Source organism: Sceloporus undulatus, chromosome 2, assembly GCF_019175285.1.
Source record: "Sceloporus undulatus isolate JIND9_A2432 ecotype Alabama chromosome 2, SceUnd_v1.1, whole genome shotgun sequence".
Lineage (NCBI taxonomy): Eukaryota > Metazoa > Chordata > Lepidosauria > Squamata > Phrynosomatidae > Sceloporus > Sceloporus undulatus.
Genome location: NC_056523.1, coordinates 239,696,408 through 239,716,269, shown reverse-complemented (window position 1 = coordinate 239,716,269; position 19,862 = coordinate 239,696,408). Strand labels below are relative to the sequence as shown.

At 38.3% G+C, this 19,862-nt stretch overlaps 1 protein-coding gene across 3 annotated transcripts in view; it reads left to right on the top strand.

Moving 5' to 3' along the window:
* Positions 1-19,862, top strand: part of KDM4C (lysine demethylase 4C) — a 287,512-nt gene that overhangs the window by 14,578 nt on the left and 253,072 nt on the right. For all 3 annotated transcript variants that reach the window (XM_042451543.1, XM_042451544.1, XM_042451546.1), the window contains exons 4-5: positions 6,691-6,866; positions 9,371-9,485. In XM_042451543.1, the coding sequence (XP_042307477.1) occupies positions 6,691-6,866; positions 9,371-9,485 (291 nt within the window). The remainder of the gene's footprint in view (positions 1-6,690; positions 6,867-9,370; positions 9,486-19,862) is intronic.

The following is a 19,862-nucleotide window of genomic DNA, read 5'->3' as shown; positions in this document are numbered from 1 at the left end:
GCCTGTGAGGGAGAGAGAAGGCTGGCCCAGTACCATCAGGGGCTAGCCTGAAGAAAGAGGCTCCTCCCTCCCTAACTGTCATCGTTCGGCCTCTGAGGGAGAGAGTAGGCTGGCCCAGTTCCATCAGGGGCTAGCCTGAAGAAGAAGAGCCCTCCCTCCGGTCCATCTGCCTTGGTCCAGGCCTCAGAGGGAGAGAAGAATGCTGGACCTGATTCCCTTCCCCCCCTCACCATTCCCTTCTCCTTTTGTGTGGTGTCTTTTAGATTGTAAGCCTGTGGGCAGGGAACCGTCTGTTATCCCCTCTATTGTAAACCGCTCGGATTCCCAGTGATTGGGCGGTATATAAATAAAACCTATCATTATCATTATCATTATTATTATTATTATTATTATTATTATAGTTGGCATTCAAACAGTATTGCTACAATATACAAGTGGTCATTGCTAAAAAGTAAGAAGGATTGCAGCTGGTAACACGTCATTTACAATTTTTAACACTTTTTCTTCTGACAGTACTGTAGTTTTATTCCATTAAATATATATGAAATCTATATGCTCTTTCCACTATGAATAGTAAATGTAGTTAACAACACTAAGATATAAGGGAAGATGCAAAATTCTAATGAAAAAATCAAAGCAAATCAATTAAACAACACAATTTAAAAGCAAAAATATGCAGGGGTAGTTGTGTTGGCCATTTAGCAAATTCAAAGAAAAATCCACTAAACAGTGAAACCTTTGCCATCTGAAATGCACAATATACTTATTGCAAGCTTTTGAAGTTCCACTGGCTTCTTCAAAAGGCAAGTTGTTACAAACCAAACAGGAGAAAAAAAAATTGGAGATGTTAGTAAGATGCCTGCATTTTGTTGTTTCTGTTCTTAGTTAAGATGGTATGAGAAGGGTAAATTTTGCAGGCTGGCTCCTCCTCTTTCTGTGGGACTGAGTTTAACAAAGTCCAGGAAATTTAAAGTCCATTTGCATATCAACAAGACTCTTCTGTTGTCATCTAAAAGCAAGTACAAGACTAACTTAAAACCTACTTCAGCAAAAGCCAAATAATAAAGATTTTGCCTTCCAATTGAAGGATGACTTGAGGTCTGAGCAGATGGAGGGGAAAAGCTGGCTCAACTTCGGGATTTCCCAATTTGCAGTGAGAATGTGTTGAATGCATGACTGGCTCCCACAACAGGCTGAACACTGATAGGTAGTCTGCACTGCTCCCCTTCATCTGCAAGGATGGTGCTGTGGAAATGGGCATTTGTGGGTACAAACCCATTACAGTGCTCCCTCGGGTTACGAAATTAATTCGTTCCGCGGCTAATTTCGTAACCCGAAAAACCTTCGTAACCCGAATTGCCATAGGCGCTAATGGAAAAAAAGCCGCGGCTCTGCCGCGGCTCCATTGAAAACAGCGCCGGGGTTTTTTCGTAACCCGAAAAAACCTTCGTAAGCCGAAACAATAAATCCCTATGGGATTTTTTCGTATCCCGAAAAATTCGTAAGCTGGGTAATTCGTATCCCGGGGTACCACTGTATTTTTTTCCTGTTCTACTGCAGATGCATGTGCATGAGCACACAAATACATTGCAAGTGGCCACCAATCACTACCCTTGTCTCAGCCACCTGTCAACCTATTCGACGTCCCACATGCCCCCTCACGTGCTCCTTTACTTGGTCCACTGTTGGACAGGCCAGTTTGTTAATGTTATGATTAAATCCATTGTATTTTGGTGACACCCCGTGTTCATTGTCATTTCACTTCACGGGATGTACAATGGATTGATGGTACATTTGACTTACTTGTGCACATGTACGATAGATTTGTAGGTGGGTGACAAATAAATTATGGCCAGCAATGGTGCTGGCAGATTGCCAGGTCCTTCCCCTGTCTCCTCACTGGCGCACAGTCTACGTACTTTAGAGTTTAGCCCTAGAGCATGGCTTCATCTTGAATTCCTCCTGTATTGGCCATGTGCATTGTCTAAATAGATAGATTTCAAAACAGAGTGAAACGGCATTTTATGTTGACAGCCCCAAAGATAAAGTTAGTCTGGCCTTTATTGGAAGGAAGTTCCAAGAGCTTGGGAGCAGCCACTGGTAAAGTCCATTCTCATGCCCATACTAAATGTGCCCCTAGTTGTGGACAAACATAGAAGGATTTCTGCTGAGGATCTGAAATCCAAGTAAGCTTATATGGAAGAATGCAGTCTTTCAGATAGTCTGTGATCAAGTCATGTAGGGCTTTACAGAGCATAACCAGCAAGTATTCAGTTTTATTGGTTGTACTTCTTCCACTGGAAACTGGAAAGAAATTCAAGATTACATTTTGATACCCTTCATTGCTGTGTTAGTGGACTTCCTCTTCTCCTCCTCACTATACTATAAAAAGAGCTTGAGAGGGTACCCCAACTCTGCGAAGCAGATGATGCAGCACAAGGTTTGACTACAAGGGGAAATCTATTTGACTAATAGGACCTATTCAGTTGGTGAATGAACACTACTCTTTCCTGCTTTCTACTTGCTATTGCTTACATTGTATATCTCAGTTCCTGTTACAGGTTTGGACGTCATAAGTACACATGGAATTCACTTCACCTGAAACTATTTTCCATTTCTTCATTGGAAATGATAGCTCTTTGCACAAAATGCATCTTCTTAGGCTTTTTAAAATTCAAATGTTTAAATATTACATTTAGCTTGATACTTTGATACCTTGGCTGTATATATAATAATAGGTATTAAATACAAAGAGAGTTTTAGCTCTTGTGGGATATTGTTTTCCACATCGGAGCCTTATGGGTGTGTATTATGCAGGTGCTTTCTGAAAGGGCTGCAGCAACATCCAGCTAATTAGATCTCAATTAAAGATAGAGTAACAGCCCAACAAAACTTATGAAATAAGTTGCCTGAAGCCATATTGCTTTATACAGTGAATTAAAATTCATGTGGCATATCACCAAGTAACTGTAACTTTTAATTTCATAACTTTTCATAACAGTAGTAAGAAAGTATAAAATCTTTGGTGGTAGTTAATGCTAAAATCAATGGAATAGTCCCCCCCCCCCAATATAATCTGTACAGATTTGACATAGTTTTGTTGTTATACTGAAAATTTCAGAGCTAAGAGATATAATAATGCAACAATGCAAATCCTGTATGGCTTGGATCCAGGTTATTTGAAGGACCGTATCTCCCTATATGAGCCCACTAGAATCTTGAGATTATCTGGCAAGGCCCTTCTTTTTGTATTACCATCTTCTCAGGCGTATTTGGTGGAAACAAGAGAGAGGGCCTTCTTGGTGGCTGCTTCCAAGATCCCTAGAGAGGCCAGGATGGCTCCATCTTTGCTTTCTTTTCAATTACAGATAAAAACATTTTTAAGTTTCCAGGCTTTCACATATTGACATTTTTTGTTTTAAAGAGTTTTAAATTTTAATAATGTAATGTTTTAAAATTTCCTGCGGCCAGGGAGGCTGGAAGGAGGTCGCAGAGAAGCCAGGGGAATGTCGGGAAGGAGATTGCAAGGTTTCCAGCTTCTCTGCAACCTCCTTCCGGCCTCCCCGGCCGCAGGAAATTTAAAAAAAGGTGCAGGGAAGTTGGTCAGTGGCCAAAGAAGCCGGTAAGGAGGCTGGACCAGGGATTTTGGGGCCAGGAGAGGCCAGAGATGGGCCAGGCTGGGCCGCCAGTGGGAACCAGGGCAGATTTGAATCCAATTCGAATCCGTCTGGTTCCCACTTGGGCTGAATCGAATTATTTGAAAATAAATCAATTCAGCCCCAAAACACTGCAACAACCCAGCATCTTTTTGACACGGGTTAAATGGGCAAAAAAGGGCAGAAAGCATGCCCCTTTAAACTGGATCCCAATCCCGATTTAAATGTAGTGGGAACAAGGCCGAGGTTATAAATTCTTTAGTTTTAGTGGGCTCAGCAGCAGACAAGAGGAAAGGACTTTAAGCAAATATTCAGCTCAACTAGTAGAGCAGCAGCTTTCTACAGCTTCTACAAAGGCTTAAATAATTTGTTGCTGCAACTTGTAAAGATTTTCCAGAGGGTTTTATGCTCTTTCTTAGCTTCCTCCTTCCCTTCCTGTTGTTGTAGCACCAGACATCACCCTCTTCTCTCCTCTGCCTCCATTTGTTAGAAGCAAATAGGATAAAGATAGATTAAATGTTATTTATTTCCCCCACCTTACATTAGTGAGAGGAATAATGCCCTCATTTCATCCTGATCTGGAAATAGCCTTTTAGCCAAGATTTCACCCCTAAAAGAAGACAACCCTTAAAAAAGAAAATATGTTCTCCTTTTTTCTCTGTGACAAATGGTGAGCAACTGTGGCTAGTACTTCATGCATAATGTTTAATTATAGTAATCAGGAGCTCTGCTGAAAACTCAGGTTTTAGCCCCGAAATCTGAGGACTTTTATGTTCTTGAACTGTCAGCCTTACAGATAAATATCATCATCATGCTAGTTGCAAAAGGCTTATCTGAAGAGACAAAACAATTGGACCACTAGAGAGCTATAAGTGTACAACTTACAGCATGTATGCTGGGAATGACTATTGCCTACAACTTGTGTGAGGAGCCACAGATCTTGGGAAATCTGAGTTTAGTTACATTTTGTTAGTGTTTATGTCAGAATAGCTGAGGTAGACCTGTTAGGCCAAACTAAAGTAGATCCATCAAATCAACACAACTTTCATAACTTTTACTATTGATTCAGTAGGTCTGCTTTAGTTAGGACAACAATATAGTTTAGACCTACAAGCTGGAGCTCTTGTGAAACATTCAGGAAGAAGACAAAGTGTTGGTATATGCTGTCCTGTTGTTCCCACTGAAACTGGGGCAAGCTAAACAAACCATAGGACTTCTGTCTGTGGTTTGCTTAATTTGTTCTGTTGTTTTAAATTTCTTTTTATTTTAATTTCAACAAACAATGCATCTAACAAAAAGCACATAGGGAAATTGGCCTCAGATGATCAATGAAAAGACTATTACAAAGTATACAAGGAGAAATGAACAAATTTCCACATGAAACTCACCTCTTAGTATTCTTTCTTTCCGACCCTACATCGAAAAGTTATGTATAAGCAGAATTATCAGTGAAGCAGATCTCTTTGTAAGTTTGCATACTGAATTTAGCATGAGAAATAAACAGAAACAAAGAGATGCTAACCTGCAGGGAAGTGTTCACTATCATTTCTTAGTTTTGTATTTCTTATGAGGTGTAAAACAGGCACTCTGGCTGTCCCTAGACAAGTCACAGACATAACGCAAGAATAAACCATAGTTTATAACTTACTTGTCCAAGGAGACACAAACCAGAATGCCTTTCAGAATAAACAAACAGCAGATGGAAGTCTATGGTATGTTTAAACAATTCTTCCCACAGTGGGAGCAATCAGTCACCAACTTCTTGTGCCATCCAAATACTCCCACTGAATTCCAGTGAAACTGCAAACAACAAAACAAAACAGTACAGATAATATATCTAGCAGACCTATATCAGCATAAGATCCAAAAAATGCATCCTAGGCTACAAAAGCTGGAAGACACATCATGTACATCAGTTAAACTCATGTCACTAGGTCTAAAAGGTCTCCAAAACCCTGGATGAACAGTATGTTCTTGGCCTGGTGTTGAAAACAATCTAACATACAGACCCAAGACATCATTTCTTAGAGAGATCATTTCAAAACCAGGGCATCACAACTGAGAGTGTCCTTCTTTGTGTTCCTCCTCAATCTTATTTTGGAAGGTGGTTGTGAGAAGATTAAAAATGTAGATTAAAAATCATTGGGATATAATACTCTATCTAATGCAAATTTTCTACTATGATCAGGGAGGAGAATCCAACATTTCCTGTCTATGCCCTTTGTCTTATTAAAATAATGGTAACTAGGAAAGATAGTTTCTACCTTTTAAAAGACTGATATATAAATTGGAGGAGTACCACAGCTATTTAACTGATACCTTGCTATTTTAAAAATGTTTTCAGAGATAGATGTGACACTTAAAATACCAGTTTAAAAGAGATAATAAAAAGAGTGCCCACTGAAAAGGTTATACTAAATGTTTGCTTAATTGAGATAGTTCCACCTGTCTAATAAGACAGTCACTGTTCATGTTAAAAGCACAGTATTTAAAATAGGGAAGAGTAGTACTAAAGGCATTGGCTCCTGTGGAAACTGCATTACTCTTCTCAAAGTCAAAACCAAAAATCCCACTGAACACACCTAAAAATCCCCATAATTCTAAGTCTTGCCATTGAGTATCACATTTGCTGATCTTATATAAACATTGATTCTTTCAGGCTATCTTGCTGGGTTTGCTTATGTGAAATTTCATTCAGGGCTTGAGCAGATGGGATAAAAGTAGTGGCCAGAGGCCACTCCCACCCCAATTGCTGTGGGACTGCGGTAACCAGTTGCTGTGATCCCGAGACCGGTCGCTGCCACAGTCCCAAACGGGCCATGGCAAGGCGCTGATAGAATCTGCTCCCTTTGTAGCTGAATTTGGGCCACTTTAAATGGCTCTGGTGTGGCTTCCACATGGTTTGGGGGCATGCGTTATCTAACCGCCACGTTCCCAAACCATGTGGAAGGTGCCTCTTTTGCCTGTCTGTTCCAGGTTAGTGATACTCTAATTTTCTTTGCTGCTACTAATATCTCTTTTTCTAAACTTCTAGGTGATACCTCCTAAGGAGTGGAAGCCAAGAAGAAGTTATGATGACATTGATAGTCTGATGATTCCTGCTCCAATTCAACAGATTGTTACTGGTCAGTCAGGTCTCTTCACTCAGTATAATATTCAGAAAAAGCCAATGACTGTGAAGGAGTTTCGGCACCTTGCTAACAGTGACAAGTAGGTATAATCATTCCATGCTTCTTCATCTTCTCCTCTTCCTCTATTTATTTTGCCCCTTCCTTTTAATAATGGGCCTAAAGGCAGCTAGCAACATATTTAAAAACAATACACATTAAAAGCTATGCAAATTATACTTTTCATAAATATAACAGTTCCATCATTTGGGACTTCCATCATTTTTTATTTCATCATGGTCATGTATTATATGCCTCTTCTGAGTGTAGAGCATCTCCATCCTTGGTTTAAATTTCTTTTTGAATTCCTGGATCTTGTGGAGGAGGTCCCTTGTTTTTCCTTTTTTGTTGTTGGCTTCTATTTTGATGCATTGGTTGTTGATGCAGTTGTCTTTATCCTTGTGCACTATGGACAGTTGCATTCATAATTCTGATTGTGTTCCTGTTGCCTTTTACTTTGCTTTTCATCTTTCTTTAAGTTCTTGAAGCATTTAGTCTGTCATCCATTGTTTCTTCTCTCTCTCTCTCTCTCTTGGCTACTGGTATCATTTTTCTGCATTTCTCTTTGACTATGTCATTGGCTTCTGTCCATAATTCTTCTCATTACTGGTCAAATAGATTTAATACTGCCAATCTGTTTTTTACATATTCTTTAAATTCAGTTGGAATGTTCTTCAGATCATATTTTGATATGGTGATTGATTTAGTGTTCTTATTCAGCTTTATTCCAATTTTGGATATTAGTAATTCATGATCTGTGCTGCATTCTGCGCCTGATCTTAGTTTTGCTGCAAGAATGGCACGTCTTCATCTTTTGCTCTCTATTATATAACCTATTTGGTTATTGTGTCGACCATCCAGTGATGTCCGTATATGCAGTTTCCTCTCTGGTTCTTTGAAAAAGATATTTGCGATGAACAAATCTATCAGTTGCTCTTCTGCTTTGTTTCTTGAACCAAAATTTTCCCTATTATTTTTGATTCTGCTCTGCTTCCTACTTTGTCATTCCAGTCATGAAATCCCGTTTTGGTGTGTTATCAGTTTCTTCTTGGACTCCATTGCAGACTCAGTTTCTTCCTCCTCTGCCTCTGTAGTTGGCACATGTACTAGTATTATGGTGATGTTTATAGGTTTTCTCTGAAGCCTTATTGACATGATTTGGTCAGATTTGATATGACATTTTTGACTGATTTTGCTGGATCTTTCCTCACTTTTAATGCTACTCCATTCTTTCTCCCCTTTTCATTTCCTGAGTAGAACACTGTATAATTATCCAACTCAAAATGTACCATTCCTGTCCATTTTAGCTTCCTCCCCCCTAAAGTTGCTATGTCTATACATTGTATTTCCCCTTTTTTACTATGACTAGCTATTACTGTTCCACGTACCTATAATGTGTGTAGCACAACTTCAGACCTTCTGTTCAAACATGTCTGCTACATAACTTGTAGTCTTATTGAGTCCTGTTGTGCCCCTGACCACCTATCTATTTGTACTTGCCCTCTATTCTGCCCTTTTAGCTCTCTGTTTCGGTGCTGTCCCTATCTTTAGTTGCATGTTGGATTGTCTCATTCTTGGGTTTTCTTGGTGAGGGGTTCTCACAAGGAGGTTCACTATTGCCTTCCTTTTTGCTAACATGCATTAACTGTGGTGTCACAACTGTTGTCTCTGAAAGGATCCTCCACTAGAATCGCCCACCATTACTGCTACTGCCCTAGCTAGATAACTACCTAGATAACAGAAAATGGTGTAAAAGTTTCCTATAGGCACAGAAGATATGAATCCTGTGCTGGGAGAAAAAGTGGGATATAAAATAAATAAATAAATAAATAAATAAATGATAAATGCACATTCATTACGAAATGACATAGACACATTTTACAATGCTTTAACCCTATGTTCATTTTCATGTAGTTGAATTTGGAGGACTTGTAATTTTTTTCATTTCTGAGTTTGTACAGTGTACTGCAGGGGAAGAAAAATGCCAAGCCTCTTAGCATATCTGGAAATCATAAATATCCTGAATCTAGGATAGTCAAAGGACTATCTCCTCCTATAACATTTGTTAGATCTTTCTTAGAGTTTCATCCATGGCTAAGACATAGTTGGCCAGATGAGAAATGGCCTTCTTGGCACGTGTGCCTAAATTTTGGGATGCCTTATTCTGTTAGTTTCTCCTGCCCGACAACTATTTCATCTCTAACCAGCTAAAGCTGTCTTCTTCCAGAACAAATACCTTTATCTACTGAGCTTTTTTATATTTTTATGTTGCCATTTTAAATTAAAATAACAGTTTGTAAGCCACACTGAGTGATGCCAATGCATTGAAATAGTGGAATATGCAAAAATAAATAAAAATAGATGTATTGTCTTGGAGTGTTGGCTTTGTTCTTATAGAAAGTTGTTCCTGAAAGTGTGTATCAATTGGCAATTATACAAGATATACAAACTATTTAGATAAATGTTGATGGCTTGTAACTTCGAGATAACTAATTAATAAATCTTGATCTTTGGCAGTTACTGTGACTTTTCCTTCTCCCTTTGCAGGTACTGTACTCCAAGACATTTAGATTATGAAGACCTAGAGCGTAAATACTGGAAGAATTTAACTTTTGTGGCACCAATCTATGGAGCAGATATTAATGGAAGCATATATCATGAAGTATGTGCTATATTTTGATATATTCTTAATTATCTAATATTACATCATTTTTCATTTTGGAGAAGAAGAATAGTTGGAGTGTTGTCCATTTTCTGTTTATTTTGTGTCCATGTGCACTTTATATGCTTTCATACTATGTTCCCAACATGTTTGTACTTTTATTACAGTTGTGCTGAAAATTTTCAAACCATGGTAAAAGAAAAAAAAAAAGCTTCTTTTAGAAATATCTGAATTATAATAAATGCTTGAAATTCTAATGCATCTGGGGAATTACTGGGGCTACAACCACCTTTGTATATTCTGTATTGTATATTGAGAGAGCTGCAGCATATTTTATGTTTTGCTCTATGTCTCAGTAATGATCAGTAGATTATGTTGCCCAAGAAGCATGAAGTGCCCCAAACATAAATGAGTTTTAGTTTTTATTTTATTTATTTGTACACCATTCTTCAGCCACAAAGGCTCTCAGAACAGTTTACGGATCATTAATTTCACAGCTCCCTGCCCATGGGCTTAGAATCTAAAAAGACATGATATAAAAGGAGAAGGGAATGGTAATGGGGTAGAGAATCAAGTCCAGCAGATACTGTTGGTTCTTCTCTTGCTCCAAGGCTAGGGAGATGGCAGTTGGAATGGAAAGAAGGCCCTTTATCTGCCTCTGGGGCCAGGCATGGTGGAACTGTGGTTGCCTCTTCTGGCCATTCTTATGAAAACAGTTTGGGAAAACGAAAAGGAAACGAAAACGAAAAGGAGTAAGTTTTCCAAGCTCTGCTACTATCATAGCAAAGTGACAGAATAAAGTATAGCAACAAATCTGATAGGAAAATAAGATTAGCAGTGAAAGAATGAATAGGTGAGGGAAGTGTCGGAAAATATAAAAGTAGAGGGGAGTGATACTGAGAATGCCATCTGGGTATATTTGTTCAGAAGTATGTATTATATTATGTAGAACGTATTGTACAGCCTTCTCTATGTTGTAGGACTGCAACCCCAACAGCCTTAGCCGGTGTAGCCAATGGTGAAGAAACCTGGGAGATGTGGGCCAATAACATCAGGTCGCATAATTCCCACCCAGGTATATAGGATCAAAGCCCAAAGGAGATTGGGGAAGGAACAGAAAAGAGATATAACTTACAAGTAAATGTAGTAGTAAAGTGATGAAATAAACTTCAGTTTTTTAAAAGGGAGAATAGCTAAACCTGAAAAGCATTGCTTGCACTGGTCAATTTTTTTCTCCAGCCACTAGATGGTAGCCTTGCATTAAGATATATTTGCATGAATGTTGTGAGCTATTAGCGAAATAAGTTCTAAATTTAGAATCTAGACCTCATATTTATTCACATTAGGGATTTTCATGTATTCAGTAAGGATGGATAAAATATATTCTGTCTAGAAATGAAGCAACGGAAGGGGAGAAAATGCAAAGTATAATTATTTCCTCATGAGAAACCATATACAATACATGAAATATTTGAGTTGTGTTACTGAAAGTAAAAACAATGTAGACAACCTAATGGAGACAAAATAGTTTCCACAGTATATTAAGTTATTATACTAAGGGACTTCCAGTTTTAAAACAAAATTCCAGCTAAGATAAATGCAATAATTCTGATAGAATATAGTATTATAATTTATGAATATCCAAAATGTGTAAAGTGAAAAAGTAAAATCTGTAGCAGAGGAACTCAGTGTTAATGGAATGCCTATGGTCCAAAAAGCTACTTTGACATATCCAATGGATGTTTGACATTTTTCTTTCAGTAGCAGACTATGGCCTGTTACAGACAGGCCAAAATAAAGCTGCTTCGAGTCACTTTGGAGGTATGGTATTTCAATGATGCCTGCATCCTAAGAGTCCAAACGCCGCACCAAAGCCACGCTCTGTTCCTAAGGACTGGAGTGCAGCTTTGGTGTGGCTTTTGGACTCTTAGGATTCATACATCATTGAAATACCATACCTCCAAAGTGACTCGAAGCAGCTTTATTTTGGCCTGTCTGTAACAGGCCTATGGCACAGAATAGACTAGAGTATACTTCTTTTCTCATTTTTGTCTGTTTCAAAAGTACTTTTAATAGAAATCTGTTGTTTGATTTTGTGGAATCTGGTGCGGTTTCTTAAATTTGGTTGTCTTCTAACTATTTTGAGTAAGATCTACTTATAAGAACATGAGAACACTATTTTGCTGCATCTGATTTGATGTCTCTCTAATCTGGTACTGTTCAAGCATCTGTTATCTGGTGTGTTTGTGTTTTTGCACGTTTGTGTGTGCATGGGAGGAGAGCATAATAAAGTTGTGAAATCTTTAAGCTACATAAAGTAAAGACGAATAAAGACAGTTTTTTCCCCTAAAAAGCTGCACAATCAAAACAAACTTTTCTTTCAATACTTTAGTAATATCAGCAGTTTTTTTCCAAGCACAGTATTTCATAGATGAAGCTGTTTTCTTTACTAATGAAGTTGTTGTCAGGATTTGAAGGGTTAAAACACAGCACACAGGGAAATGCTTGATGTGTGTGTCACCCTTTCTCTCCTCTGCCTCCATTTTAGAGCACATAGGATAAGATAGATTAAATGTTATATTATTTCCCCCACCTTCCATAGGAGAGGAATCATGCCCTCATTTTCATCCTGATCTGGAAATCGCCTTTTGCCAAGATTTTCACCCCAAAAGAACGACACCCTTAAAAAAGAACATCGTTCTCCTTTTTTCTCCTGTGGACAAATTTTGAGCAACTGTGGCTAGACTTCATGCCTAATTTAATTACCGTCTCAGGGAGCTCTGTGACAACTCAGGTTTTAGCCCCGAAATCTGAGGACTTCATTGTTCTTGAAACTGTCAGCCTACAGATAAATTCATCATGATGCTAGTTGCAAAAAAGGCTTATCTGAAGAGACAAAACAATTGGACCACTAGGAGCTATAAGTGTACACCTTACAGCATGTATGCTGGGGATGACTATTGCCTACAACTTGTGTGGAGCGCCACAGATTCTGTGGGAAATCTGAGTTTAGTTACATTTTGTTGTGTTTATGTCGAATAGCTGAGGTAGACGCTTAGGCCAAACTAAGTAGATCCACTCCAAATCAACCACAACTTTCATAACTTTTACTATTGATTCAGTAGGTCTGCTTTAGTTAGGGGACAACAATCTAGTTTAGACCTACAAGCTGGAGTCTTGTGAAACATTCAGGAAGAAGGCAAAGTGTTGGTATATGCTGTCGTTGTTCCCACTGAAACTGGGCAAGCTAAACAAACCATAGGACTTTGTCTGTGGTTGCTTAATTTGTTCTGTTGTTTTAAATTTCTTTTATTTGTAATTTCAAAACAAACAATGCATCTAACAAAAAGCACATAGGGAAATTGGCCTCAGATGGATCCATGAAAAGACTATTACAAGTATACAAGGAGAAATGAACAAATTCAATGAAACTCACCTCTTAGTATTCTTCTTTGACCCTACATCGAAAAGTTATGATAAGCAGAAATTATTAGTGAAGCCGTCTCTTTGTAAGTTTGCATACTGAATTTAGCATGAGAAATAAACAGAAACAAGAGATGCTACCTGCAGGGAATTGTTCACTATCATTTCTTAGTTTTGTATTTCTTATGAGGTGTAAACAGGCACTCTGGCTGTCCCTAGACAGTCCCAGACATAGGCAAGGATAAACCCTAGTTTATAACTTACTGTCCAAGGAGACACAAACAGAATGCCTTTCAGAATAACAAACAGCAGATGCGAATCTAGGTATGTTTAAACAAGTCTTCCCACAGTGGGAGCAATCAGTCACCAAACTTCTTGTGCCATCCATTACTCCACATGAATGTCCAGTGAAACTGCAAACAACAAAACAAAACAGTACAGATAATATATCTAGCAGACTATATCAGCATAAGATCCAAAAAATGCATCCTAGGCTTACAAAAAAGGCTGGAAGACAAATCATACATCAGTTAAACTCATGTCACTAGGTCTAAAGGTCTCCAAACCCTGGATGAACAGTATGTTCTTGGCCTGGTGTGAAACACTCTAAAACATACAGACCCAGAGAATCATTTTTAGAGAGACTCACTTCAAAACCAGGGCATCACAAATGAGAGTGTCCTTCTTTGTGTTCCTCCTCAATTTTTCTTATTTTTGGAAGGTGGTTTGTGCGAAGATAAAAATGTAGATTAAAAATCATTGGGATATAATACTCTCTCTAATGCAATTTCTACTATGACAGGAGGAGAATCCAACATTGTCTGTCTATGCCTTTGTCTTATTAAAATAATGGTAAACTAGGAAAGATGGTTTCTACCTTTTAAAGACTGATACAGTATATAAATTGGAGGAGTACACAGTATTTAACTGATACCTTGCTATTAAAAAAGTTTTCAGAGATAGATGTGACACTTAAAATACCAGTTTAAAGAGTAAAAAAAGAGTGCCCATGAAAAGGTTATAATCAATGTTTGCTTAATTGAGTAAGTTCACACTGTCTATAAGACCGTCACTGTTCATGTTAAAAGCACAGTATTTAAAATAGGAGAGTAGTACTAAAGGCATTGGCTCCTGTGGAAACTGCATTACTCTTCTCAAAGTCAAAACCAAAAAATCCACTGAACACACCTAAAAATCCCCATAATTCGAAGTCTTGCCATTGAGTATAACAGTTTGCTGATCTTATATAAAACATTGATCTTTCAGGGCTATCGTTGCTGGGTTTGCTTTGTGAAATTTCATTCAGGGCTTGAGCGATGGGATAAAAGTAGTGGCCAAGAGGCCACTCCCACCCAATTGCTGTGGGACTGCGGTAACCAGTTGCTGTTCCCGGCCCCGTCGCTGCCACAGTCCCAAACGGGCCATGGCAAGGCGCTGTATGAATCTGCTCCCTTTGTAGCTGAATTTGGCCACTTTAATGGCTCTGGTGTGGCTTCCACATGGTTTGGGGGCCTGCGTTATCTAACCGCCACGTTCCCAAACCCTGTGGAGGCGCCTCTTTTGCTGTCTGTTCAGGTCATGATACTCTAATTTTCTTTGCTGCTCTAATATCTCTTTTTCTCAACTTCTAGGTGATACCTCCTAAGGAGTGGAAGCCAAGAAAGTTATGATGACATTGATAGTTGATGATTCCTGCTCCAATTCAACGATTGTTACTGGTCAGTCAGGTCTCTTCACTCAGTTAATATTCAGAAAAAAGCCAATGACTGTGAAGGAGTTTCGGCACCTTGCTACACGTGACAAGTAGGTATAAGCCTTCCATGCTTCTTCATCTTCTCCTCCTCCTCTATTTATTTTGCCCTGCCCTTTTAATTATGGGCCTAAAGCGGCAGTAGCAACATATTTAAAAACAATACACATTAAGCTATGCAAATTATACTTTTCATAATATAACAGTTTCCATCATTTGGACTTCCATCATTTTTTAGTTCATATGGTCATGTATTATATTCCTCTTCTGAGTGTAGAGCATCTCATCCTTGGTTTAAATTTCTTTTTGAATTCCTGGATCTTGTGGAGGAGGTCCCTTGTTCTGTCCTTTTTGTTGTTGGCTTCTATTTTGATGCATGTGTTGTTGATGCAGTTGTCTTTATCCTTGTGCATATGGACAGTTGCTTCTAATTCTGATTTGTTCCTGTTGCCTTTTACTTTGCTTTTCATCTTTCTGTGTCTTGAAGCATTAGTCTGTCATCCATTGCTTCTTCTCTCTCTCTCTCTCTCTTGGCTACTGGTATCGCTTTTTCTGCATTTCTCTTTGACTATTTCATTGGCTTCTGTCCATAATTCTTCTCATTACTGGTCAAATGAATTAATACTGCTAATCTGTTTTTTACATATTCTTTAAATTCAGTTGGAATGTTCTTTCAGATATTTTTGCTATGGTTTGATTTAGTGTTCTTATTCAGCTTTTTCCAATTTTGGATATTAGTAAGTATGATCTGTGCTGCATTCTGCGCGGCTGGTCTTAGTTTTGCTGAAGAATGGCACGTCTTCATCTTTTGCTCTCTATTATATATCTATTTGGTATTGTGTCGACCATCCAGTGATGTCCGTTATGCAGTTTCCTCTCTGGTTTTTGCAAAGATATTTGCGATGAACAAATCTATCAGTTGCTCTTCTGCTTTGTTTCTTGACCAAAATTTTCCCTATATTTTTGTTCTCGCTTCTGCTCCTACTCTTGCCAGTCATCATGAAATCCCTTTGTGTGTGTTATCATTTCTCTTGGACTCCATTGCAGACCTCGTTCTTCCTCCTCTGACCTCTGTAGTTGGACATGTACTAGTATTATGGTGATGTTTATAGGTTTCTCTGAAGCCTTATTGATATGATTTGGTCAGATTTGAATGAACATTTTTGACTGATTTTGCTGGATCTTTTCCTCATTTTAATGCTACTCCATTTTCTCCCCTTTTCATTTCCTGAGTAGAACACGTATAATTATCCAACTCAAAATGTACCATTCTGTATTTTAGCTTCCCTCCCCCTAAAGTTGCTATGTCTTACATTGTATTTCCCCTTTTTTATATGATAGCTATTACTGTTCCACGTACTATAATGGGTGTAGCACACTTCAGACCTTTGTTCAACAGTCTGCACATTTTTCAAAACTTGTAGTCTTATTGAGTCCTGTTGTGCCCCTGACCACCTATCTATTTGAACTGCCCTCTATCTGCCTTTTAGCTCTTGTTTTCGGGCTGTCCCTATCTTTAGTTGCATGTTGGATTGTCTCATTCTTGGTTTTCTTGGTGGGGTTCTCACAAGGAGGTTCACTAGTGCCTTCCTTAGCTAACATGCATTACTGTGGTGTCACAACTGTTGTCTCTGAAAGGATCCTCCACTAGAATCGCCCACCATTACTGACTACTGCCCTAGCTAGATAACTACCTGGATAACGGAAAATGGTGTAAAAGTTTCCTATAGGCAAAGAAGATATGAATCCTGTGCCGGGAGAAAAAGTGGGATATAAAATAAAATAAATTAATAATAAACATGATGAAATGGCACATCACTTACGAAATGACATAGACACATTTTACAATGCTTTAACCCTATGTTCATTTTCCTGTAGTGAATTTGGAGGACTTGTAATTTTTTCATTTCTGAGTTTGTCAGTGTACTGCGGGGAAGAAAAATTGAACAGCCTCTTAGATTATGGAAATCATAATATCCTGAATCTAGGATAGTCAAAGGACATCTCCTCCTATAACATTTGTTAGATCTTTTAGAGTTTCATCCAGGGCTAAGACCTAGTGGCCAGATGAGAATGGCCTTTCTGGCACGTGTGCCTAATTTTGGGATGCCTTTTTGTTAGGTTCTCCTGCCCGACAACTATTTCATCTCTAACAGCTAAAGCTTTCTTCTTCCAGAACAAATACCTTTATCTACTGAGCTTTTTAATATTTTATGTTGCCATTTTAAATTAAAATAAACATTTGTAAGCCACACTGAGTGATGCCAATGCATTGAAATAGTGTAATATGCAAAAATAATAAAAAATCGATGTTGTCTTGGAGTGTTGGCTTGTTCTTGTAGAAGTTGTTCCTGAAAGTGTGTATCATTGGCAATTACAAGATATACAACTATTTAGATAAATGTTGATGGCTGAAACTTCGAGATAACTAATTAAACATCTTGATCTTTGGCAGTTACTGTGACTTTTCCTTCTCCCTTTGCCGGTACTGTGACTCCAGACATTTAGATTATGAAGACTAGACGCGAAATACTGGAAGAATTTAACTTTTTGTGGCACCAATCTATGGGAGCGATATTAATGGAAGCATATATCATGACGTATGTGCTATATTTTGATAATTCTATTATCTATATTCATCATTTTTCATTTTGGAAAGAAGAATAGTTTGAGTGGTGTCCATTTTCTGTTTATTTTGTGTCCATGTGCACTTTCTGCTTTCATACTAATGTTCCCAACATGTTTGTACTTTTATTAATTGTGCTGAACAATTTTCAAACCAGGTAAAAGAAAAACAAAGCTTCTTTAGAAATATCTGAATTAAACAAATGCTTGAATTTCTAATGTCATCTGGGGAATACTGGGGCTACAACCACCTTTGTATATTCTGTATTGTATATTGAAGAGCGCGCAGCATATTTTATGTTTTGCTCTATGTCCCGTAGATCAGTAGATTATGTTGCCCAAGAAGCATGACGTGCCCCAAACATAATTGAGTTTTAGTTTTTATTTTATTTATTTGTACCCATTCTTCAGCCACAAAGGCTCTCGAACAGTTATACGGTCATTAATTTCCAGCTCCTGCCCATGGGCTTAGAATTCTAAAAGACAGATATAAAAGGAGAACGGGAATGGTAATGGGGTAGAGAATCAAGTCCAGCAGATACTGTTGGTTCTCTCTTGCTCCAAGCTAGGTAGATGCACGTTGGAATGGAAGAAGGCCTTTATCCTGCCTCTGGGGCCAGGCATGGTGGAACTGTGGTTGCCTCTCTGGCCATTCTTATGAAAAACAGTTTGGGCGTTTTAGACGAAAAGGAGTAAGTTTTCCAAGCCTCTGCTACTTCATAGCAAAGTGACAGAATAAAGTATAGCAACAAATCTGATAGGAAAATAAGATTAGCAGTGAAAGAATGAATGGTGGGGAGAGTGTCGGAAAATATAAAAGTAGAGGAGAGGCCATACTGAGAATGCCATCTTGGTATATTTGTCAGAAGTATGTATTAATATTATGTAGAACGTTATTGTACGGCCTTCTCTATGTTGTAGGACTGCAACCCCACAGCCTTAGCCGGTGTACCAATGGGAGAAAACCTGGGAGATGTGGGCCAATAACATCAGGTCGCATAATTCCCACCCAGGTTATAGGATCAAAGCCCAAAGAGATTGGGAAGGAACAGAAAAGAGATATAACTTACAAGTAAATGTATAGTAAAGTGATGAAATAACTTCAGTTTTTTAAAAGGGAGAATAGCTAAACCTGAAAAGCATGCTTGCACTGGTCAATTTTTTTCTCCAGCCACTAGATGGTGCCTTTCATAAATATATTTGCATGATGTTGTGAGCTATTCGCGAATAAGTTCTAAATTTAGAATCTAGACCTCATATTTTATTCCATTAGGGATTTTCATGTATTCAGTAAGGATAATAACATATATTCTGTCTGAATGAAGCAATGGAAGGGGAGAAAATGCAAAAGTATAATTATTTCCTCATGAGAAACCATCATCAATACATAATATTGAGTTGTGTTCTGAAAGTAAAACACAATGTAGACAACCTAATGGAGCGCAAGTTTTCCACAGTATATTAAGTTATTATACTAGGGACTTCCAGTTTTAAAACAAATTCCAGCCTAAGATAAATGCATATTCGTAGAATATGGTATTATAATTTATGAGAATCCAAATGTGTTAAAGTGAAAAAGTAAAATCTGTGCAGCGGAACTTCAGTGTTAATGGAATGCTATGGTCCAAAAGCTACTTTGACAATCCAATGGATGTTTGACATTTTTCGTTTCAGTAGCAGAGACTATGGCCACGCAATAGACTAGAGTTACTTTTTCTCCTTTTGTCTGTTTCAAAAGTACTTTTAATAGAATCTGTTTGTTTGATTTTTGGAATCTGGTGCGGTTTCTTAAATTTTGGTTGTCTTCTAACTATTTTGAGTAAATCTACTTATAAGAACATGAGAACACTTTTGCTGCATCTGATTTGATGTCTCTCTAATCTGTACTGTTCAAGCATCTGTTATCTGGTGTGTTTTGTTTTTGACACGTTTGTGTGTGCATGGGAGGAGAGCTAATAAAGTGTGAAATCTTTAAGCTACATAAAGTAAAGGACGAAATAAAAGACAGCAAATACAGGGGTTATTAATTTTCAATACGTGCGTAAAACGTAGCCTGAAAACCCAGCCAAACGGAAAAGACAATAGGCTTTTGCAGCATTTGCACGTAACGCGATTCGTAGGTTTTGCGAACCCAGTTTTTCGATCAACATTTCGTACCAGATGATTTCGTATCCAGAGGTGTGTGAGCAGTTTTTTTCAAGCACAGTATTTCATAGATGAAGCTGTTATTCTTTACTAATGAAGTTGTTGTCAGGATTTGAAGGTTAAAACACAGCACACAGGGAGGGAAATGCTTGATGTGTGTGTTTGGCCATGAGCCTTCAGCAGGTGGCACGGCTCTGATCAGCACAGCTGAAGCTCATTGTTCAAGCGGACTACTTTCCGTGTCCAAGTGCACTGCCATGGATGATGAAACATGTGTCTGGATTGCACGAGGGACCCATGGCTGGCTACACACCTGAACTTCACTGGGTTTGGGAGACCACATGGTCTGGAAGACTATAATTAGCCCAGGGGTTGCAAGGTGTGGTGTGGGTTTGAAGTAGGGTTGGATGGTATGTTTTGTGGAGTGTTGAGAG